Here is a 25,715-nt window from a genome sequence, read left to right on the forward strand (position 1 = left end):
TTCTGTGTTGTGTTATTTATTTCATCTTACAACTTTAAGACACTGGTATACAGTAAAAACACGTCCTACGTTTTTATTCAAGCAAATACAACCAATTACTGTACAAATCACTTATTCATTTTAGGTACATACTGGCCAAATGTACAGTGTAAATGTTTTGTTAATTTTTTTTTAAGTGCATGTTAGTTAACATCCTCTACAGACAACAGATTAGCTCAAATTAACATGCTGGGGGAGGAAAAACCCGAAGAAAATGTGCTGTGCAATTTCATTTGCAGGTTGGCCACAATCTTTAGGTATCTGTTGAATTTGTTTGCTTCTTGTAAAGGATGTGCATAAATTATCCAAATGTGACCAAAGATGTTTAAACATTTGCATATAACTGTTTATAGAATATGTATATGTCTGTGTATGTAAATAATAAATCCTTTTTTATCGGTCCAGAAAAGGTAAAATCTATACTGATTTCACTTATTTGTGCAGTGTTGGTGAATAAGAAAAACAAAACAAAAATGCACAATTCTGGGAAAAGAAAACCCTGAGTTCTACAAAATCATGATTAAAAATCCCCTTTGTGAAGGCATGCCTGCCTCTGCATGTCATTGGGCAGAGTAGCAGCACTCTGATACTGTGCTGAACCATTACCCAATTCAAATGTGCACTTTTACACATTTATACCTCATCTAACAACCGAGAATAACTGATCTTTTCTGACAGATACTCAACCATTTTTGTTTATTTATTGAAACCAGTCTTCAGGGTTTACCACCCCACTATTCAAACAAGAATAGGTCTCAGTAAATAAGGAAGCAATACTTGGTTTAATCCAGCATGACAGCCCTCAGCTGTTTTGTCTCTATAAAACCACGTGACAGTATATAAATAATAGAATAGTGATGGATTGTTAAAAGCTCTCTAATATAGCACTGTAAAAAGGATGAATGTGGGTCTAAGCTTGTGTTTAAGGTCTTACTTTCTATTCCATCATGTCAAGATTTATTATTAAAATGATTGTTAATTAACATCAGATTACTTTTACAAATCTTGATCTTTAGACCCCCAAAATGCTTATTTTACACTCTCAAACTTTTACCCCAACAGAATTTTAAATGCAATTATTTACCAAGACAACATGAATCTCTTTTAAGAATAACTGTACAGACCAACGTACCAGAATCAAACCATTTGGTGGAAATACAAGCACCTAGCAGCCCCGCGCTTGTCAGTGGCAAGCAATGTGGCAAATCCTAAAATGTATGGATGGTTAGCGATGGTTATGATGGAGAACTTTAGATTATTGGTTTGACTGTGTGGAGTTTTACAAAGCCAGGGGGTGAGGAGATACTACCCCACCGTTCTCTACCACAGCTGAGGAAATGGCACGCAGGTTTTTGAAAACCTGCTTGGATGTGCCTGACCTCAGGAACTTGACATCCTGCATGATTCTTCCATAAGCCTGAAATACAGAAATGGAAAAAGGTGAAATTGGCAAAAACATTATGTAGGGTAATGAACTCTGCCATTAATACAAACACTTTTTATAAATAGAGGTTGATGACTCAAACAGCATTGTTAAATGTACAAAAAAGCAATAAAATACAGAAAAGCTTAAATGAGATGACCTGACTGTGCAGACAAGGACAATTTGACTTTTATATTATAAAAATTTCTTACATGCCAATTTCTAAATGTTTTTTTTTTCCTCATATTGTAATGTCAGCACTGTGGTCTGCATATGACTATGTAAAGCCTGACGTAAATAAACCAAGCAAAGCATTACTCACTGATAGTAACTCACTGAGAGTAAGTGTTTGTTTGTTTATTAGGATTTTAACGTCATGTTTTACACTTTGATTACATTCATGATAGAAACGGTAGTTACTCATTACACACAAGGTTAATCAGTTCACAAGGTTATATCAAACACAGTCATGGACAATTTAGTGTCTCCAATTCTGCATGTCTTTGGACTGTGGGAGGAAACCAGAGCACCCAGAGTAAACCCACACAGACACGGGGAGAACATGCAAACTCCACACAGAAAGGACTTTTGCTGTGAGGCGACAGAGCTACCCACTTTGCCACCGTGCGGCCCCCTGATAGTAAGTGACATTTAATCCAGCCCCTTTTTTAATGATCACTTGCTGGTCTATAATGTTGTTACCCTTCAGCTGTAAATTACATGCACCAGCATAAAACCAATAAAGCTGGAGTCACTATTAGTTCAGCTTAAAAAAAGCCAGTAGAGTAAATCCAGAAATTCATTATATTAACTATATAGTGAACCAAGTCGGGCACGAGTGTCAAACGTAAGGCACTTGGGCCCATATGTCTATTTTTCAGACCTTTTAAAACTTTTTTTAATTATCTAAACCAGACTCTGTCTGCTTTGGCTAATATGCCAAATAGGTTAAAGACCACCACTGGTGAGTGTTTTGTAGCCCATATATGGCATTTTTCTTTTACATTAACTGAACCATAACCAAAAAAGCACAAAATTAATGATCCACATTTTGTTAACGTTACTTGAGGGCAATGGTTGCTCAATAGTTAAACTAACTAATGATTAGACAATTGAGAGTTCAGGGTTTGACCCCTGAGCATTGTACATTCTATCCTGTATTACTTTCACATGTATGGTCATGATCATAACAGTTCTAGATACAAAACACATACCATTGCAAAAGACGTTTCTTTGGTATTCAATTCATTTAGGCACTAGTAAACCTACTAGGGTTGGTTGGGTGAGAAGTGGGGGGGGGGGGGATAATGTTGAAGAAAACCACAAGAGGAAAACACTGGGACAGTGAAGATGATGTGGAGATGAGAGAGACAGAAATAAAACAAGGAGAGAAATGAGTAGAAACGAACCTCAGTGCACCAGGTTTCACACAGCATCTTCTCGTGCTGAGCAGATGAGTGACCCTGACTCAGAGACCTGGAGGCTCTGGGGAAGAAGCACACATCAGCATTAAACTTTCACACAACTGCGTTTGTGTGGTTCAAAAATGATCACAGGTGTGCACGTGAGACAGAGATGTGTGATAATAGAGATTACCTGGACAGCACAACAACCATTGCATACAGATCAATGGCACAATCTGCAACTCTCTTCAGCACAAACTGCTCATCTGTAAAACACAGACTTCCTCAGCTTAAGGAATTTTTAACTTGTATATTAAAAACCATCACGTGAGATGACTGATTCAAAACAGAAGCAGTCGAAAAAGGAAAGCACTAATCCACATTACCACAAAACTGCTGCAAATCTGCTTTTGCACAAGCATGGTGTGAACTACATTCAGCAGATAAAATAACAGCCCGATGATGCTAAAAGATAAGCATTTGTTGTTTCCGACAAATTTACAGGAAAAACACTCACACTGTTGTGCATTTTTTATTTCTTTTCAAAAAAGACTATAGCACACAACATTAACCAAAAGTATCACTTTATTCCTCAAAACCTCTGTTACTACAATCTTACTGGGCCAGACTTTTACACTTACTGATTTTGGTATAAAGATGTTGGAATGATGGAAACAATGACTCAAAAGAGCAGGAACAAATTCAGGTCGGCGGTGGCAGATTCAGGTCTGGTGTGCTAATGCATTAAAGAGCTGAAACACCCGGTCGCCCCAAGCGTCTTTTTTAATAATAGAACAGAAGGTAAAACTGTAATCCCCTTGTCCAGTTCTTAAACTGATGTCAGGTTGCACTGCACAATGAAATTCTGCTTTTTCTGAGTCATTTACAATCAGCTAGACACAGTCGATTTAGGAAAAATAATTTACTTACCAATGATCCTCTTGCCATGCTTCAAAAGCTGTTCTTCAATAACCTGCCCAAACTCTTCAATAGCTTTAACAGTCTAGGTAATAATGGAGGAAAGGGAAAGCACAAAAACTTTTTATATATATATCCAGTAACTATTAACTAATTAACAACTGTAAGCATTCTGCATGACTAGCTGCATTTCTGGCTGTATTTTTTTTTAACATGCATGTGGTTGAATTGTAAATACAGGATTTCGTCTGATCTTATCACTGTGCTTAGATACACTACATCCATTCACTTATTGTCTGTTTTACCACCGTTTTATTCTGTTTAGAGTTGCTGTGGATTGATTAGACAAAATGGAAAATCCCAAATTTACTAGGTGATCATGGAAAAAACCCAAAGTCTACATAAGTCAGTCATTAAAAGTATTTAAAATGGTTTAAACAAGATAGCTAACATCATAGATTTTCTTAAAGTACTTTGTATATTTAAACAAACCAATTTATATATGTCATTTTGTGGCAAATACAGTTCAAGATTATAAGCTTCCACCGTTTGAGTCCAATGTCACACAATTCTGTTCTAATTTCCAGTTTAACTGCCCAGATTTGCAAGTCAGTGTCCATCAAATTGAACATTCACTAAAATTTAATGGCAAAAATGTACACTGGAATGTAAAAAAAGGTTGACCTTAGGTGTATAATTAAGACTATACACCTACATGTGTAGTTCCTAACAGCTAGACTTTAGAAAACATGGTGGCATTCATGTCATCAACCAACCAACAGTCAACTGCTTTGCTTTGTTAACCACCAAATGAGGGGCATTTCTATTTAAACAATAGATAATAATGTAAAGTTTTAATCCAATTTCCCTTCAAATCATTTCCTAATAAGTGCAACACGTTTCCTGTTCAAACAAAAATTAGATGTGTAACTGTCTTTGACTTCTGTGTGTTTTCCTGTTCATAAGAGTCAGCTTATATGAGCTTGTGAGCAACCAGCTGAGACAAATTGGCATTGGCCACTAAATTTCTAATATTCCAAACTTTGAGAGATCGTTCTATCATTGTCAGCTTTTTAAGAACTGCTTTATATAAAAATGAACTTGTACGTATACTTAAAGTAAGCTACTGTTAAACTGGAAGTCATTGCTCAGCTAAAATCACAGCAAGCATAAACAAACGGCACATTTATGGTGTGACCAAGACTGATGTGATCATTAGGTGATAGGTGGGAATGGAAGACAAGCAGTCATTTCATTTGAATCAACCACTTTATCCTGGTCAGAGTAGCTCGCCAGGCCCTCCCGACATCACAATTGTGTAGATGCCCGGCCGACCAGATTGCATCTGAGCAGTAGTGGGCTAGCTAAACAGACCGCTGCACCAACCAAGCGCCTAAGACAAGTAGTCAGAACTATTCATTTCCTTTATCAATGTAAGAAGTGACGTTTTAGGATTCTCTCACCAGCTGTCCACTCTCAGCCAGTTCTGGGTGGATACTTCCCTGCAGGGTGATACCTGATCCCATACCAGCCCTCCTGTACAAAAAAAAAAAAAAAAAAATGTCTCAGTGGCATTTTCTATTCTCATCCTAAATTGGATTTTCCCTCAACACAATGTAAACAGCAGATTTTACAGAACAGACTAAGGACAGGTCGTACCTCTTAGCACGTTTGGTGATCTCTGTAGCCAGCACACCAGCATTACTGAACGGACTCTTCAGAGCTTTCTGTAGATTCTTAAGCTGATTGCCAGCATTCTACAAACCAGGAGACAATTATCTGAATTAGATTTTACAAAGCAAAAACAATATGCAAGTTTGGCTATTCCTATCCTGTGATTACATGCTCATTAATAACCTGATTAATTTCAGATTCTGATTATTTAGTTATTAAAATGGTCATGTAGACAGCGTACTAGTGAGCTTGTGTGGATAATGTAAGAGCCACAATGGTTCCAGGTGTTTGAATCCCAGGCTGGGCTACCAAACACTGAAGAAACATGGTGTTATGTGAACCTAGCCATTGGGGGGCACATATCAGTGCACCCTTAGTGCCAGTCCAAAGCCATGATAAATAGGAGGGTTGCGTCAAGAAGGGCATCCAGGTGCCAAATAAAATATGTGGACAAATGGTCCACTGTGTCTGCAGCTCTTGTGGGGTGTTCCCGGTCTGCAGTGGTCAGTATCTATCAAAAGTGGTCCAGGGAAGGAACAGTGGTAAACCGGCGACAGGGTCATGGGCGGCCAAGGCTCATTGATGCACGTGGAGGGCGAAGGCTGGCCAGTGTGGTACGATCTAACAGACAAGCTACTGTAGCACAAATTGCTGAAGAAGTTAATGCTGGTTCTGATAGAAAGGTGTCAGAGTACACAGTGCATCACAGTTGCAGGGCTGTTTTGACAGCAAAAGGTGGACCAACACAATATTAGGAAGGTGGTCATAATGTTATGCCTTATCGATGTATAATCTGATTTCTTGTAATCTGATACAGTGTGCATGGAAACGCTCTCACTGTCTGGACATTACTGCCTTCATGTTATACAGAATTATTAAAGCATATCTAACAGGATGAACATTTTACATAACAACTGCTGCGTCTGAACGCTGGCAACCGTCAAGAACTGCAGATGTCTTTGAGCACATGCTGTGTATTTCCTGTAAAATGTGTTGTGGTTACTCACTGTCTGCGCCACCTGTTCCCTAATTACCTGGAAGCCGTTGAGTGCCACGAAAAGTCGCAAGATATCGTTGGTGCCCTCAAAGATGCGGAAGATTCGCAAGTCTCTCAGGACCCTCTCAACACCAGCATCCTGCATCAAAGCAACACTATTACCAAATGCTCATTTTTAACCTTGTTTAAATAAAATCTATGCATTAAACACACTTTTTTACATCAAGGTTTAATAAAACCCTAATAGCTGAGCATACACATCTACCTATCTAGAGCAATGGAGGTGGTTATTTATATTATTTACTATTCAAACTACTCTATTTAAATATCTTTCTTTAATACATTTAAAATTACATATTGGGAATGATTGGAACTTTCTACATTTATGGCATTTAGCCAAAACTTTTATTCATTTTATTCAGCCCAACAGTGTAAATGCTGCAAATGTAAATGTAGAAAAGTGCGATCATTCCCATTCCCACATATTTTCCCAACAGTGGCAACTTGGCAGCAGTGAGGCTTGAACCGCCAACCTTCTGATTACTAACCCAAAAGCTTAACCACCAAGCTACCACTGCCCTACCTTTCGAAATGAGACTTACATTTGCCAAGAAACACTTTACTGAGCACATAGCTTTCAGGTTTAAGGCTCTTTGGACTGTCGAAAGTGGAACTTTTGGACGCTCAGGTGGTGCAACATTCTATCATGCTAGTGTACCACTTGGGCACTCGGGTGGCACAGCAGTAAAACATGCTAGCTCACCAGTGCTAAGATCTCAAACTCTCGAGTAGTTGCCGGCCAGGCAATTATACAGACACATAGATTGGCTGTGTGTGTAGGGGAGGGGTGATGGCTAAAACAAAATTCCTCATCACTGGTGCAAGTACAGCCTCTTCTGACCAATCGAGGCACCTGCATGGGGGTGACTGATCGCGGATGGTAGTGCTTGGATCTCCACAGGCCATACTGCGCTCTGTGCGACCAGCCTCTGACAGGTAAAAGGTGTGCGCGAGGGTGGCAGCAGCAACTAGATAAGTTTTCAACTGGCTACTGAACTGAATTAAGTGCAAAAGGGGAAAAAATTTAAGTAAGCAGTGTTAAAGTAAGTGTGTATAAGAGCATTTATAGCCAGTGTCCAAAAAGAAAAGAAAAAATCAAGAGGAAGAAACAATTTTAGAAATGCTGACTCATTCAGACTAAGTGCTCACTTCTGCCTTTACTTTGCACACTTCTAGATTTTGCAAACTACAAATCAGCCTTCTGATCTCTCTGACTGTTCTCTCTCACAAACCTTTACACAAAAACAACTGGGACAACTACTAATTCTATGCACAGCATGACCTACATATTGCTAACTATAGATTTCACAAGCTTAGCGAGTTTGGTGGTTTGCACCCGACTACCCTCCCCACGCTTATTTGAGGGGTTGTATTATCCGACACCTACACGGTTTTCCAGTCCCCAAGATTTCAGCGTTTCACTCGGCTGACTAATTCATGAACACACACAATCTATTTATATGTCAGACATTTAGTAACATCTTGTTTTGAAATGTGTCAGAATATTTGAGGCACTTTTTTGAAGTGTGGCACTAGAAGTGTAAAAAAAAGTTATTAATGGATGAGGGGCTGAGCAGAAGACATTTGCCCAATTTTATGCAGGATGTAAACCTCTAATGTGCCAATGCAGGCAAATGAACACAAGGTCGTAATGGAATAGCTGCCGGTTGATCACTTGTTTGCTCACTGTATTTGGATTTATAGGAGGAAAATCCTGCTACCTAAAACAAATATTTTCTTGCAAGGTGGTTTCACTCAGGTGTAGCTCTAAACTTGGCTGAGACCTTCTATTATGACATTCCCTTTAAAAACACCACATGTGCACTACACTATGTGCTCACATTTGTAGACACAAGTGGAATTTAGTCTCTCCAGTCCTGTTTTGCACAGTGATCTTCTAATCTGTTTAGTAAAAGGTGGCAAAACGTTCCTACAGAGCAACCTAAAAAAATCTGAATCACCATCACTTGGCATCTGGCATACCAAACCACGTACCACTGTAATAAACAGTACATCACGTAACATATTTACTCTATTTACCCTATACTGACCCTATAATAATAAAGAGCACCCATCAGGGGGGCATATACAATAGATTCGGAGGGTATTAAGGCCTTATTACTTTTTATATACTGTAGTTTGTTTCGCGGAGTTGATTTTGAATGAAAGTCTGTGCTATTTTTACTTATCAAGCTACCCTTATTTACCCATAAGGATAAAAAGTTTCCAGAGAATTAATTAAAATATCTTATTTAGAAATACACTCTTCATTTAATACTTTGTAGAAGCCTCTTTGGCAGCAATTACAGCTTTAAATCTGCTTGCATTGCACACCTTTATTTAGGCAGTTTATTCCATTCTTCATGGCAGATACTCCTAAACTCTGTCAGATTGGATGGCGAGCATACGTAAACTGCTATCTTAATAACATTTAAAAACTTACTCTAAAGCCACTCATAGCATGATGTTGCCACCACAGTGAACTGTAGGAATGGCATTAGCCAGGTGATATGCTGTGCCTGTTTTTCACCAGACATAGTGTGTTCTGTTCTGTCCAGAGTGTTATTTTCATCTCATCTCCAAGCATCCAGTGAAATGGTTTTTACTCAAAAGTGGCTGCTCTAACATAAAGTCTTGATTGGAGTGCTGCAGAGAAGGTTGTCTATCCAACAGGTTCTCTCATCCCTGCACATGACTTTTAGATGTTTTTTAGTGTGACCATTTGGTTCTTGCTTAACTCCCTGACCCTTCTTTCCCGGATGCCAAACTTGGCTGGAAGGTGAACCTTAGTCAGGCTCAATGTTTGGCCAAGCTTCTTAATTTTTACAATAATTGAGTCCACTGTGGATTTGGAAAAACTCAAAGACTTCCCCCCCTCTCAATGAAGTATGAATTGTGGGCCCTTATAGAACCAAGTTTGTGCATTTCCAGACTAAGTCAAATCTGTTCGAATTACAACAGGTAAATAAGTGCCAGACTCTCAAGAATCTCAGTAATAATAAAAGAAAACAGGAAACTGCACTAGCCTACTACAGCTCCCAGACTCCCCTTTGCAAATCCCCAAAGGTGCTTTTGGTCGGTCGGGAACCTACATACAGACGTAATTGACTATGTCTAATTAGGAGGAGGGATGGCTGAGGCCAATGTGTGGGTTGAAGCCCTGTCCAAGGTATGTCCAGTAATTCCTCCATGGTAAAAAACATGAACATTAAATAAAATGAAAAAGGACGCACCTGAGCATAATTTGTAACTTGTTTTCACTTTGTCATTAGGGGTGATTAAGTGCAGATTGGATATGGAGATTTTTATACATTCAAATTCAAATCTACCACACAATTAGGTGCACAACAGTCAAGGGGTCTGAATACTTTCTGAATCTGCTGTATATTATTTTGCAATTATACACAACAAAAAAGCAAATTATTTTTCATAGTAAATTATTTCATTAATAGCAGACACCATCGAGGGTGCAGAAGTGGCACACTCAATGCAACTGATAATCAAACTAACCTTCATAAAGCCCATTCCGCCCATGATCTGAACGCACTCGTCTGTCACAGTCCATGCTGCTTCCTGAGAAAGCAAGAAATTCTACTTTCATAAACCATTTACCATAATATATCTTAATTGTGTGCTTATTATACAAATGTATAGGGAAATACATGATTGCCTCTTAAATAATGGCTGTAATAAATATATAGTTCAATTTTATGAAATGTATGTCATATGTAATTACACACTGTTTGATTTTACACTTACAGAGGCAAAGATTTTACTGATCGCCGCTTCGATTTGGAAGTCTGTTGCTCCGCTGTCCATATTCCCACTGACCATGTAGGCCATAGACTGTGTGCAGGAGAAAAAAATTTTTAGGAAAATGCTAAAAGGACTACAGCTTGTTCTTCAAAACATCATGTATTTTTTGTTCTATTTACTCTATTTACTCAACCATGTGTATGCAATACCAGGCAGAAACAAATAAAATAAAATAAAAGGTTTTCTTATGTGTAAAAGAAGCAAAAGTTTCTTCATATGCAACCACTAGAAAGTGAAGAAACTTTTGCTTCTTTTACACATAAGAAAACCTTTTTTTTAATTTTCTTTTTTTCTGCCTGGTATTGCATACACATGGTTTCAGATTAATACAAACATGATCTTACAAACAGGAATGTAAAAACACATTTTAAAATTTAAAATATAATCAAATTATATTTGTTATCCTGTCTGTTATCCCCGTAATAATAACTGGTTGCACCACCCTTAGCAGCAATAACGCTTATAATAATTTATTTACTAGTGTACAAAAACACTATGAACTCTGTTATTCCACTCAGTTTTGCACAACTGCTTTAAATGAAGATGCACTGCAAGGTTTTCTGGCGTAACCAGATCATTTTAAAGACTCACCACAGCTTCCGCATCAGGTTTAAGCCTTTGTTTAATGTGTTTTTTAATAAACTAGATTGTGGGGAAAATGGGGCATTTTTTAAGATTGGATGTTAAAATGTGCTCCTTGTCTGCAAAATTTGGTTCAGATAGCATGTGGTTTATTTAAAATCTGGATTTGACCTGGCCAAAGCTTTTGTGTGTTAGCCAGTGTATGTGGGTAATGATTAGCTGAGACAGGAAACAGAGCAAGAACATGTAAACACATAGCTTTGCTGGCAGAACTAAAAAAAAAAAATGTCAGACTGACCTCAGTGACATACTGCAACATGGCCATCCTTGCCATCTTCTCCTGTATTGCTCCATAGTTGTGGATCTTGTTGCCAAACTGGGTCCTGTTAGCAGCATGGTCCACCTGTGAGACAGAGAAAGGTCAAGATAATCTGACAACTTAGGAAGTTTGTTGTTTGTTTTTGTATAAGTGAATCAATCGTAAAAAACAATTGACTGGCTGGTTAGGGTGTCCGCGGCAGCTGAAAATAATAGATAGATAGATAGATAGATAGATAGATAGATAGATAGATAGATAGATAGATAGATAGATAGATAGATAGATAGATAGAACAAAATAAAACAATAATAATACTGTACATAATCCCTTTTCCAAGTTTAAGGACACTTTACAATAGTAAAAATACAAAAATGAACATAAAAAAGTGATGAGTGACTGCACGCGTGTAGTAGGGGGTATGTGGTAGGCTGTGGCTCGCTTTGAAGAGGGAAGAGGTGGTACAGCGGTGGCACACTACACTAATTAAAGACCAAAATCTTCAGACACCAACAAAGAGGGTCACTCAAATCCAGGCAATCTTTTAAATTAAATCCTCTTTAGTTATTATTACTATAATATACATTCTATAGTCTGTATGTACCTGCCAAAATCTAGCAAAAATGGTGAAGATATCTGCTTGAGATGCAAAAGGCAGGAAAGACCAGAATTTCTAGCCTGAGAACTGGTTTACAAGTTGCAAGCTGTTTTCTATTTTCTATGGAATTTGTGGGTATAGTATCTGAATCTGTATGCTTATGGTAAATAAGCACCAAAAATTCCACATCTATGCTCTCACAAGCTTTTTCTTCGTTTTATTTCACTCTTTGTCAGTGTGGTTTAACACAGAACGTTAGCTTTCAGCATCCTGCTAATGCGCTTGATCGGAACCACAACCACACTTAACATGCACATTTAGCACGCTCAGCATTCACTCTTACATCTCAAAGCTGAGTCAATAGAACACCTTGCTAAATACTATTTAGCTTCAGTCTGAGCATTATTACTTGCATTAGGTGTATGCAGTGATTTAAAAAGTTGAGTTTGGTTTTAGAATGCATTCGGTGTTTTGGTGGACCAAATCTACTGTAGTGCCACTTACTACTTTCGATCCCCAAAAAACCTAAGACATCATGTATTTCTTGACCGGAGAAGCAATGATACAATCCCAAGCATAAATCTCCCCACCCTTATCCCTGACATCCTTGTGTACGAGTACTAATCTAACTGGAGCCTCTGAGGGTTTGGCTGCCTAACACAAAGACGACGCAGATTTCCTCTCCATCCTCTTACAGTCTCAATCACCCATGCGACTTATTGAAAGGACAGGGCCCTAAAGCTGCACTGCCATGCCATCCTACTTTCAAACATAATAAAGCTACATAGATTTCTACAGACAGACTTTAAAGCAGTTTTGAGTTTCAACAAAACAAGCAATCATTATTAAAGCAAGAAAGGGCGGCACGGTGGCTCAGTGGGTAGCACTGTTCTCTCCGTGTCTGTGTGGGTTTCCTCCGGGAGCTCCGGTTTCCTCCACAGTCCAAAGACATGCAAGAGAGGTGAATTGGAGATTCACAAAATTGTCCATGACTGTGACATTAAACTTGTGAACTGAAGAATCTTGTGTAACTTGTGTATCTGTGTACCGTTTCTGTCATGGATGTAACCAAAGTGTGTAAAACATGACGTTAAAATCCCAATAAATAAATATTAAAGCTAAATAAATAGTAATAGTACAAAACATTCAAGGACACCTTACAATACTTAATAGTTTAAACATCAGTACATAATTACACAGATTAAGTGGAGGCAAGTTTAAAGAATTCCGTTTTAAGGCGTGTTTTGAAGCTGTGGAAAGATCAATCAATGGTGTGAATGTCATGAGGGAGAGAGTTCCAGAGATATGGAGCAGAGTAGCTAAAAGCTCTAGCCCCCATAGTAGACAGAAGGACCAAAGGAGTAGATAATTGGAAGGCAGAAGAAGATCTGAGAGTATGACAAGTAGTGTAGACATGGAGAAGATCGGAGAGAACGGTGGCACAACTGGGATAAATTGGATGCCGTGGGCCTTGTATTCATTCTATTTACCTTTTCAGTCACTGAGGAGTTTCTCATGTCAGTGTGGGTTTTCTATAAATACTCTGGTTTCCTCCACCTCTAAGGATGCTACCTGTCGCTGTTTTGCAAGTGACATTTTTGCTCATTCTTGCTTGATATAAACACCCAACAGTCAACTCAACAGTCCGTGGTCACAGATGTCTGATTCTCCTATTTATAATGCATCATACTTTTTTAGTAGTAGACAGATCTGGACTGCAGACAAGTCAGTCAAACACACATGCAGAATGAGGCCCGATAGTGTGTTGCTGAAATAACCATGGACTTTCAGGGGAAAGGTGTTACCTTGATGGAAGCATGCGTCTCTCAATAATCCTACAATCCCATCTTTCCTTGAAAATACTGAGCCTTCGGTGGTTCCTCATTTTACTCTTAATCATGATTCTCTCACTTGTTCCCAATTCACCTGTTTATTGTGGAATGTTTTACAGTTGTGCAAGTTCAGTATTCTAAGAAAAAAAATTATTACTATATATATTACTTTGCCCCTGTCCCAACTTTCAGTAAATTGCAGGCATTACAGTCAATATTTGCATATAATGTGATTAAGTTAGTCAGCAAAAGCAATGGAAATTCTTTCTTTGTACCTTTGTCAGTTAAATAAATGTTTGTCAGACTCGTGCTTTTATTGCATTTTACTAAATGTCCCAACGTTTCCAGAAATGAGGTTTGTATCTTAAGAGAAAGAAATTAGAAATGGGGCATGCCTGTGTGCACATTAAACAAATCTTAGAGACTTGCTGAATGCATCATGCTGTTTGAAATTCTGTAAATGCCTACAGAATGAATTTGGAGTTTAATTAAGGATACAAAAAACACAGAATGGTGTCACCCATTGCAATGTAAATAGTTTAAAGTGTAATGCGGGCAGGGGAAATTCCCCCACATGGGACTGCTGAACAGAGGAAGTGAAGGTAACACTGGTATCGAGGGGGAGGATGTGGCATAGGACTAAAGGCCAAAAAACAAGCATACCAAATGTTTAGAGAAAAAATGAAAGCACTTTTAGGTCAAAAAGACATATATTATAAAAACATGGTGTTAAGAGTGTCACTTTTTGAAAACATTTGTTTGTTTGTTTATTAGGATTTTGAAGTTGAAAAACAAGAAAAAGGGTCGTTTTTCGTTTTAAAAACCAATATTGAGCTATTCTAAGAAAAAAGAATGTTGTTTTCTAACGTCTCACCTGTCGTGTAATATAAATTACAAATATATTGTCTGGCCCTTTAAGAATGTTAAGTGTACTATGCTAGGGCATAGGGAGCAAGTGTGTAGGGAAGATATCAGAAATGATAGTCTCCGGCTGTGCTTGTGGTGTTTTGCACTGAGCTTGTGTGACATTAAAATATATGTGATTGTTGTTGCTCCTTGTTTACTGCAGAGTTAGTTTGTGCAATTCTATTAACTTTTGGATGTTTATTGACCGAGAACAAAAAATACTATAATACAAGATAAATATATAAATAAGTCTCGGGCGTCTGGCGATCATCCAGTATAAACTAACATGACCACGTACAACGTCCAGTACGAAAATCGCTTCCCCATATTGTTTGTTTTTTTGCACATAGAGCAAATACATGCACACAAAAGTCAGAACAGAGGACACATCGTTACGGTATTATTACTTTTTCAACACTTGTGCTTGATTTACACTCTGTATATATTAAGTAAATACGTGCATGTCAGCACGTGCACACAATTTTCCCCAATTTTATTTTCAAATAAATCCAAATCCAAGTTTCCAAGATAAATTAGGACCTCATAGCATGGCTGGGCAATAAGACACGTTTTTACAATATATTTTCCTATAACAACGTGGCTTCATTTATATTTTCGGCATTTAGCAGACGTTTTTATCCAAAGCGACTTACAGAACTGTGCCAGCATATTGTCTAAGCCATTGAGGGTTAAGGGCATTGCCCAAGGGCCCAACAGTGACAACCTGGCAGAGGTGGGGCTTGAATCGTCGACCTTTTGATTACTAGTCCAGTACCTTAACCATAAGACTACAACTGCCATACACAAAGTGCATGTGCTTGATTTTCCTGCCCGTAGTCCAGATCTTTCTCCTATTAAAAATGTATGGTGCATTATTAAGAGAAGAATCGGATATTAGTGGCCACAGACTGTTGAAACGGCTGAAGACTTTAATCACACAAAAAAGAGCAAAAATTCCACTTGCAGAGCTGCAAGAATTTGCATTCTCACAAACAGTATTACTACAGATTAAATAACCTTAGCATTAATTATTTACAAAATTTGGATAAACATTAAAGCAAAATAAGTAAAGAAAAAAGATCCAAGCCTGTGCACTCAATGTAATGCAAGTACGGTCTAAAAATCATGTTCCCTGCATTTTATTAGTAGCTTATGATAAAATCTAACTGGCTTGTAGCTTATACAAGAGCCCTTACTATTGTGTAAGAGCACTCTTGCACTCTATAAGATGGAAATGAATCTTGCTTTTGTAATCACACTGTTGAGCTCTAGTACAGAGAAGCTCAAGTGTTAACCAAACAAAACAAACTTGTTTTTTCACACTAAAACAGGACCGATATGAGCAGACTATTTTATGCAACAGCAAGAGGTTGATCATCATAGATCATCACCATCAACTGAATAAAAAAGACGCGATCCTAATCAAGACTGGATATCACACACAATCACACAGATGAAACCTAACAACACAGTGCAAAGCACACATGCACATACAGAAACACTTACCGCTTTAGCAATGACACCTTTCATGGTTCCTGAGAGCGCCGCCGCCATGCCAAAGCGACCGTTGTTAAGGATGTTCATAGCCACCTTAAAACCCTCTCCAACCTCGCCGAGGACGCATTCAGCCGGAACACGAACGTTCTCAAAATATACCTCTGCTGTGTTTGAGGCCTTGATGCCCATCTTCTTTTCTGGAGGGCCACTAAATAAGAGATGTGAGCACAATATAATTAATGTAATTAAGCAGTGGAAGTAATAAGGAAATTCAAACCATTAAAATGCTATGATAATAGAATAAACAGGGAATAAAACAGGTTGGGTGCTTGGAGAAACAAACCCTTTTTTGAGAAATGTTCAGATGTTTTGAAAAATGACATAAAACAACATGTGACCTGTTTGTTATTTTGAACATTTCACACTAAGCAGGTCAACTGGTAGCAGATGAGGAAATGAAGATGGGTATAAAAAAAAAGGAAACACCAAAGGCTCAGTATTTGCAAGTCGTGACTCACCACTTTGTGCCAACTGTCATGAAGAAATTGTCTATAAGTTCAAAAAGAGCATTTCAATGCAGGACTTCAAATAGCTTAGGTCCTTGATGGTTTTCTGAAGTACCTTTAGTGCATGTGGCTATATTTATCATAGTAGCGTAATGGTTTCTCATGCACTGCCATCTAAGATGCATCATGCAGATAAAAGCATCCTGCATTGCATCTATAATACCATGCAACATTCAGGGTATACAGAGAAACCTTTGTCCGTGTAGAGCAAGACCTGAAACCATGCCTAATGTGCGTGACCCTTAAGTCCTTGGAGGCAGTACATGAGAAACCAGTATGCTAATGTGATAAATATAGGCACATGTGTTTAAAGTACTTCAGAAAACCACTGTAACTCAGTCCACCACAGAAACTGTATAAATGCCACTCATTTCTCTGAGCCAGAGGTTCTCAGACAGACCAACAAACAGTAAAAACATGTGCTGTAGTCAGATGAGTCCTAGTTTCAGTTAGTTTCCGATCTGTCCCTATTGAAACTATGCCACATCATGAAGAAGAGAATCAATCAAAATTCTACTTCTAAAACTGCAATGGTTAGTGCCCTCAGTTCTAAAACCATTAAAAAGTGCTTGTTTGTTTGTTTATTAGGATTTTAACAGCATGTTTTACACTCTTTGGATACATTCATGACAGGAACGGTAGTTACTCATCACACAAGGTTCATTAGTTATATCGAACACAGTCCTGGACAATTTTGTATCTCCAATTCACCTCACTTGCACATCTTTGGACTGTGGGAGGAAACCCACACAGACACGGGGAGAACATGCAAACTCCACACAGAAAGAACCCGGACCATCCCACCTGGGGATCGAACCCATGACCTTCTTGCTGTGAGGTGACAGTGCTACCCCACCAAGCCACTGTGTCACCCCATTAAAAAGTGTAACTAATAAGAAAAGTGATGTAACACTGTGTTAAATGTGCCTCTGTCCCAAATTTTAAATATGTTTATACAAGTCAGTGAAAACATTAGAAATATTTTGCACATTGGTCAGTTGAACTAACAAATCACAGATTCTTGCATTTTGCATTTTCATTTCACAAAATATTTCAATCTCTGAAAATGAGATTTGTAAAATGGATTAAAAATGAATAACAATATAAATGTGTGATGTACATCATATTATTTAACGGTTATCAGCAACACCAATAGGCTGTCGGTTTTACATCAACTCTAATGTGAACGAGAGTGACTGTGATATTAAAAACGTAACGATTAGCCATATACTTAGCATCCTGTGATTTTGACTGGCTAAACCTAAGTCTTGTGGCCTCAATAGATTAAATGACAGTCATTAGTCAAGTTAAGTTAAGGTTATAACTCACTGAGTGACTCCCCCAAAGCTCCTTTCAACGACGAAGGCTGTAATCTTGTCCTTCATTTCTCCAGTTTTCTCATCTTTCATTGGAGTCTTAGCAAACACTGTGAAGATCTCAGCCAGTCCTCCGTTACTGTAAGGGACCATAATACAGGCTATTACACACATATTTCAAAACCCCAGACACACAAAAACACAAAATATATTCAATAAGAACAAATACAAATTTGGACGGTTTCAGCTGAAGGGTGAAATCTGCAGCCAAATCAAAAGCAGATACGCCCTCTGGTGGTACTGTGGTGGTTTGAGAAAGTATGTTTGTGTGTGTGTGTGTGTGTGTGTGTGTGTGTGTGTGTGTGTGTGTGTGTGTGTGTGTGTGTGTGTGTGTGTACGTTAGGAAAAAAGATACCCACCTGATCCAAATCTTGCTTCCGTTAAGTGTGAAGTACTTTCCACAGGCAGAGGGCACCGCTTGGGACCTGATGGAAGCAGCATCTGAGCCACTAGACGGCTCAGTGAGACAGAATGCTGCTATTGTTTCACCTGGAGGAAAACAGGGCAGGTAGATAAAGTTGATCTTTAGGCTGCTTGACACAGTGATGCTGCTAGTCTTTTTTTTTTTTTTTTTTTTTTTTGCTTCTAAGTTGGAAATAGCTGTTATTCTTCATATATCCTTTCCTTCACACCTACAGCAACAATTTATAATTAATTTAATGCATAAAATGACCACTGGGGTACAGTCATGCTGCAACAGATAAGGGCTTTCCTCAAACTGTTCCCACAGAGTTGGAAGCTTACAATTGTCCAAAATGTCTTGGTAGGCCAAAGCATTAGGATTCCCCTTCAATGGAATTAAGGGGCCTAAGTCAACCCCTGAAAAAAACAACCCCATGGCATTATCCCTTTACATTATAGCATTTGTTTTGGAAAGTGTTTTAGTTGTTCGATTGTTCAACTTTATTCCAAGACTATCAGGTCACTCAGTGTTGCACCACTGGTAAAAGATTAACTTTAATCATGGCTATTTTTTATACACAGTACTGGCGGAGTTGCCAAAAATCAAAGTTACGTCTTCAATTACAAGGGTGAATAGCCTAAAGGTTCCCCAGATTAACCAATGTTATTTCATTAGCTTATACGTACGTTCACGTTATTATACTGAGGCAAAATTCACTAATTTGGTAAGGCTTTCCTTGACTTTATTAACATGTATAACGTGTATACATATGTACGTTATATATATAATGTTATTCGAGTTGTGTTTTGTCTTTTTATTGTTTGTTATTTAATTTTTAATATAATGTTGGTAAATCTTTTAACACTTCGTGAACTGTTACTCCCAAAATAAAATTAAACAATCGAACAACTGAATCTATAAACATCTGAGGCAGGTGTGAACAAGGTAGCCAAAAGCAAACATAAGTGATGTTCAGAAATGGGACATACAACATATATTGTGCAAGAGGCCCGTGTACACAAACCGAACACACATACAGTTAGTGTAAAACCACAAGCAATTACTATCAATGTCTCATTTTATCAAACACTTGCACTGTATGATCTCTCACCTGAGGCCAGCTTGGGCAGGTACTTTTCTCTCTGCTGCTTGTTGCCATACAGAAGAATGCCCTTAAATCCAATGGACTGGTGGGCACCGAGAGTGATGCCGACACCCAGGTCATGCATGCCCACAATCTCCACCAGCCTGGCATACTGACATCACAGAAACAAGACTTTAAGTCAACTTTATGTGCAAAATGTACATGATGTATATTTTTGCTATCAAATGAATTTTAAAGCTCTCCTGATAGCTTATGTTTTGTCTTAGCTAATCTGAACAGTAAACATCAAAAAATAAAGCAACTAATCATATGAATTAGTGATCCAACTTCCAACTACCTGTGTGTTGTTGAGCCCTACGCCACCCAGGTCAGCAGGCACTTGAAGGCCAAAAGCACCCATCTCCTTTAGCCCCTCAAGGGTTTGGTCTTCCACCTTCTCCAGTGAATCGTTCTTAGCAGGGTCATTGACTTCCTACATATGACATAAACAAATAGAACTAATAAATGCAAGAACGAATCAAACTCATCTATCAAATCACTGGAGTCTGTAAAGTTGCTTTGAGACACTGTCCATTACAAAGAGAGCTATACAAATAAAATAGACTTGACTTGATTTCAAATACTGGTAAATAACACTTACTTCAAAGAATTTGGAACAAGGCCCCACCAGCTCTCTGAGAAACTCAGACTGCTCCTCATTTAAAACTAAAAATATTTAGCAAAGAAACATCATTAGCACAGTCATTGTCAGAGTTAGCTACTCAGAGTCTAATAAAAACATTGTATTATACACATATATAACATTACTAAACTATTAGGAAATGTAACTGGAAGAGAGCAATAACATCTCTTCAAAACGACAAGATGGTTTACCTGAGGGAAAGGGGAACACCTGTGAGGTACTGATCTGCCCTTTAAACATGTTTACAGCAAAAGACTTGGACTCCTGAATAAGACAGAGGATGAAATGTTTAGTCAGCAAAGCCAGCAACGTTATATCTGCACTATTTACTTATACCGAGTATAAATATTGATAAAAACAATAAACACACACCACACTGGCAGCCTTTTTGTCCAACTTGTCAGCCTTGGTGGCAACATTACTCCCGGTAACAGTCTTCTCCAATACCGCCTATGCATTGGGACAGACAGAAAAGAAGAAAACAATGGTGTGATAAAAAAAGGGAAATAACCAATGTATGATCTAATCAAACGGTTTATTTATCAACCGCTAAATCTGTACAGTTTCTTTATGACCATATCTGCTGGTGCTAATCCTAAAATAAAAGTTATAGATGCTTTATTTTTTTTTTCTTCATTTCATTTTCAGCAAACGCTTTATCCTAGTCAGGGTCAAGACAGGTCAGGGTGAAACACTGAGTGCTAGGCAGTAACACCTTGAATAGGGCACCAATCCATCACAAGGCCAAACCACCCCTTAGACCAGACCTGGGCATTGTATTGTGTGGACATCTGGCCCACATGAGGTCATTGGCAATTAAAAATCAGATGTAAATAAATATACATCATACATGCAATACAACAGGACTGTTTTTATTTTGATGGGAGTGCTATTTCTTTACATTTACATAAGTTTTAATTTACGTGTGTGAGTGTATCCAGCTTCACCATAATGTTTTGGCTAACAGAACTGAGTGTGACTGATAAAGACGGTCGAGTTTTTAACAAAACATAAACTTCTAAGGATTTATTTACTGAAGTCAGATGTAAAGCTGCTCAAGGATCAAAATGTAAATCTAGGGTTTAAAATCATCATTATAGTACTAAACACAGAGAAAAACAAAAACTTAAGCAATGCAGAGCATCACATCTGAAGCTTTGCTAACTAAACTGCAAAAGCAACAAAGACTTTATATTAAGTTTTACACATCCAGGACTGGAGCTGTCAAAAACAGCTTTGTGATTTCCAAAAAGAATATCCAACAAGAACAAATGACTGAAAACAGCAAATAAGGTAATTAAAAAAACAACAATAGCACTTTGTTTAAAGATTATTTAAAATCTACACATTTTGTTCACACATGTTTTTGAAAATGTTTAAATTCATTTAAATATTAAAAGAATGTTGATGTTTTTACTCTGCCTGCTTTTCATTTTCATCATCTGATTGTAACATCTACTCTAAACAGTAACAGCTTATCAGCACTGTACAATTTACTGCTTTTTATAAAGAGATACTAATGTTGAGCAGAATTAAGTTCACCCTGTTGTTCCGGGCCCTCCACAACAGTCCCAGTTTCTCATGTGGCCCCTTGGAAAATTTAATTGCTCACCCCTGCCTTAGACCAAGTTAATCATGCCTACACAGCACCACTTAGACTCTAATCCAGGTCTCAGTTGTGTTGGGCTAGCATAATAGACCACTGTCATAAGAACAAGTTATGGAGGTGATATTTGAATTTAAATTGACTTGCAAGCCAATTGTTTAAATGCCCTCAATTTCCTCTGTCTGTCAAGTGCTGGGTGCACAGTGTCAAGGAGCAATCACACTTAATTTTAGACACCCCTCCACACTATTTTGGTTCATATCCAGACTCCCTGTTCTCAAGGCAAAGGTATGCAAGTTTTAAAGTTCCAGGACTTCATACACCGGGCACATTCTACAAACAGCCCGACAGTCAATGTGACACTCATGGGCTGCTCAATGAACCAGAGAGCACAAGCAAGGACATAAGGTCGTTCGTTCGTTTGTTCGTTCGTTTTCTCTCTCACTCACTCACTCACTCACTCACTCACTCACTCACTCACTCACTCACTCACTCACTCACTCACCCAAACATATGATCTTTGTAATATGACACAGTAAAACATTTCCATGTATTTAAAGCACTAATCTGTTTCATCTCGCTTATCTATCTGTTCCATAACACTGACGTAAGTGTGTTTGGGGCGTGACTTAAAGCCATGCTGTTTGTGATCATGGAAACTGATCTGAACTTTGTCCCAGATTTACTGGGCCTCCAAGTGGCCTTTGCCACCATGCCATTGCCTGACAAATGCAGCCTTATGTTTTCTTCTAAACACTAGAGTAACTTCCAAGTGCATTTCTGTTCCATGTGTGCATAATATTACATTCCTTGCTATCAAGATTATTTAAATACATCTGTACATAAATAGTCTTCAATCAATACATGTATATATTGAACAAATTGTGCTAGTTTATGTAAGTTAATGTGTATAGCAACTGTGAGGGACTATGCACCTAAGATTTTCACTCACCTGTCACATTTTAAGTAGCATTACCAATATTAAAGCTCATATGCAATCTCTATGTGGCCATCACGTAGAATGCACCAGCAAACATGATAATTAGATATTATTATAACGTATTTATTTTCACTAACAGCTTTATTTTTGTCAGAGGAATGATGTATAAATAAAGTATAAATACACTCTGGAAAAAGCACCAATTCCTCTCCCAATATTTCAAAATCAGTGCATTTTAATGTTTTTATAGATTGTTTGTATGTGTTTTGGTGTTTAATGCGGATCATATTGGACACAGTATATCGTAACACATTTTAGGATTACATTTAAAAAGTAAGTTACTGTTCACATTGACAATGATGCCTCTGCTAAACATCTACAGGGGTTGGACAAAATAACTGAAACACCTGGTTTTAGACCACAATAATTTATTAGTATGGTGTAGGGCCTCCTTTTGCGGCCAATACAGCGTCAATTCGTCTTGGAAATGACATATACAAGTCCTGCACAGTGGTCAGAGGGATTTTAAGCCATTCTTCTTGCAGGATAGTGGCCAGGTCACTACGTGATGCTGGTGGAGGAAAACGTTTCCTGACTCGCTTCTCCAAAACACCCCAAAGTGGCTCAATAATATTTAGATCTGGTGACTGTGCAGGCCATGGGAGATGTTCAACTTCACTTTCATGTTCATCAAACCAATCTTTCACCAGTCTTGCTGTGTGTATTGGTGCATTGTCATCCTGATACACGGCACCGCCATTGGATGCACATGGTCCTCCAGAATGGTTCGGTAGTCCTTGGCAGTGACGCGCCCATCTAGCACAAGTATTGGGCCAAGGGAATGCCATGATATGGCAGCCCAAACCATCACTGATCCACCCCCATGCTTCACTCTGGGCATGCAACAGTCTGGGTGGTACGCTTCTTTGGGGCTTCTCCACACCGTAACTCTCCCGGATGTGGGGAAAACAGTAAAGGTGGACTCATCAGAGAACAATACATGTTTCACATTGTCCACAGCCCAAGATTTGCGCTCCTTGCACCATCGAAACCGACGTTTGGCATTGGCACGAGTGACCAAAGGTTTGGCTATAGCAGCCCGGCCGTGTATATCGACCCTGTGGAGCTCCCGACGGACAGTTCTGGTGGAAACAGGAGAGTTGAGGTGCACATTTAATTCTGCCGTGATTTGGGCAGCCGTGGTTTTATGTTTTTTGGATACAATCCGGGTTAGCACCCGAACATCCCTTTCAGACAGCTTCCTCTTGCGTCCACAGTTAATCCTGTTGGATGTGGTTTGTCCTTCTTGGTGCTATGCTGACATTACCCTGGATACCGTGGCTCTTGATACATCACAAAGACTTGCTGTCTTGGTCACAGATGCGCCAGCAAGACGTGCACCAACAATTTGTCCTCTTTTGAACTCTGGTATGTCACCCATAATGTTGTGTGCATTGCAATATTTTGAGCAAAACTGTGCTCTTACCCTGCTAATTGAACCTTCACACTCTGCTCTTACTGGTGCAATGTGCAATTAATGAAGATTGGCCACCAGACTGGTCCAATTTAGCCATGAAACCTCCCACACTAAAATGACAGGTGTTTCAGTTATTTTGTCCAACCCCTGTATAACTGAATGACATAAACTGAAAACAAATTGACAAGAGGGGAAAGACCCAAGAGCTCCCTAGACTGAAATTGATTGCTTTGCTGTTTTAACACAACTGGACACAAATGCAGCTACTATAACGTGAATAGAAGGTAAATGCATTTAAAAACAAGTCAAGTAAACTTGAAGTCTTGACATTGATCTTACCTCTGCAGTGTGGCTGACATAAGGACGAACACCATGTACACTCAGAGCAGATCCTGTTTGACGTTGTACCCTGAGAAACAACCAGAGTGACTTTACTATCTCTTAATAATGTATAGAGTTTATCAATACCACATTTACACAACATATAAAGTGCATGGATAAAAAGTACGGTTCACAAATAACCGCAAAGTAACATCCTAAACTGCGTACTACAGTTTCACATAGTATGCCTAAACAGTATTGACAGAATGTGTAGTTAACCTTACTTTAAATACTATTTAGTAGGGTAGTACGCAAACGTTTAAAACGCAGTCCGTCTTGCTAGCTAAGTAACGTTAGCTATATGAAATTGCGAGTGTTGTTGCGCTCAGTAAAAATAATAATACACTACCATTATGCAAAACGATATGAAAAGTGTAATTTACCCTGGTAATGACTGAGGAATCCTCAACACAGCGTTGCACAATGCGGTATTCTGAGTGACTTTTCGCACCAACATGATGATTAGCTTTAGCTAGTTAGCCTCGTCAGTAACGCAGTAGCTTTTCAGATTGTATTTCTTTTCCCTGCAGACAGTGACAATCAGGAGAAAATTCATTAAAAAAAAATTAAATAAAGTGTACAGTGATAAATACAATACAAATGCAATATAGAGCTTGTAAAAAAACTCCTGCCTGTTGTGCGTTCGTCCTTGATGCACTTGAGTGGAGATGGTGACTGAGCAACCTTACTGCTGTAATCGATTGTGTTCCTGCTGCTGTCTGTCTTATAATATAATCTCACTCCGTGTGACACAACAAACGTGTCCTTCCCTTCCAACAACAGTCCCTCACTGCTAAAGTTGGTGCCCCGGAAGTCTGTTTGGTTTCAGCGATAAGGAATGGGAGTCAATTTCAAATAGAGTCGATTCTCCAATACTCTATATTGGAAAGAGTCGATTCTTCATATACAGTATACAGTTCATTTACAGTGATTCTGAGTTGACTTCCAAATCCAGGCGTTGGGAATCACGAGTTGATTTCCCAGCGACCCAGGCAACACAAACAAGGCGTCAAACACAACGAAACACAAAATGAAATATACTTAATTAATAAAAATGATGGCAATCTGGTCCTACTGTGTTGTTTTGTTTTGATTAGGATTTTAACGTCGTGTTCCAC

General features: G+C 38.5%; 1 protein-coding gene across 1 annotated transcript; it reads right to left on the reverse strand.

Annotated features, from left to right (window-relative positions):
• Positions 1-25,434, reverse strand: acadvl (acyl-CoA dehydrogenase very long chain). Its single transcript, XM_062994264.1, has 21 exons — positions 25,230-25,434; positions 24,981-25,121; positions 24,556-24,625; positions 20,566-20,643; positions 20,385-20,457; positions 20,152-20,216; positions 19,849-19,983; positions 19,518-19,662; positions 18,363-18,492; positions 17,957-18,082; positions 16,071-16,269; positions 11,211-11,315; positions 10,274-10,360; positions 10,025-10,087; positions 6,492-6,593; positions 5,443-5,540; positions 5,247-5,319; positions 3,796-3,868; positions 3,059-3,131; positions 2,872-2,947; positions 1-1,456 (listed from the first exon to the last, which is right to left on the reverse strand). The coding sequence occupies exons 2-21, from the start codon at positions 25,052-25,054 to the stop codon at positions 1,319-1,321; spliced, it is 1,983 nt and encodes a 660-aa protein (XP_062850334.1). The 5' UTR covers positions 25,055-25,121; positions 25,230-25,434; the 3' UTR covers positions 1-1,318.
• Positions 25,435-25,715: the final 281 nt, after the last annotated feature.

The sequence above is a fragment of the Trichomycterus rosablanca genome, chromosome 4 (assembly GCF_030014385.1).
Source record: "Trichomycterus rosablanca isolate fTriRos1 chromosome 4, fTriRos1.hap1, whole genome shotgun sequence".
In the NCBI taxonomy this organism is placed as follows: domain Eukaryota; kingdom Metazoa; phylum Chordata; class Actinopteri; order Siluriformes; family Trichomycteridae; genus Trichomycterus; species Trichomycterus rosablanca.

What these genes read in the sequence shown, in the direction of transcription:
- acadvl (XM_062994264.1), bottom strand. Translation starts at nt 25,054, where the DNA reads ATGTTGGTGCGAAAAGTCACTCAGAATACCGCATTGTGCAACGCTGTG. An exon ending in ATGTCAGCCACACTGCAGAG is followed by an intron (nt 20,644 to 24,555) that starts GTAAGATCAATG and finishes CCCAATGCATAG; the next exon opens with GCGGTATTGGAGAAGACTGT. An exon ending in TGTTGCAGTATGTCACTGAG is followed by an intron (nt 10,361 to 11,210) that starts GTCAGTCTGACA and finishes TCCTGCACACAG; the next exon opens with TCTATGGCCTACATGGTCAG.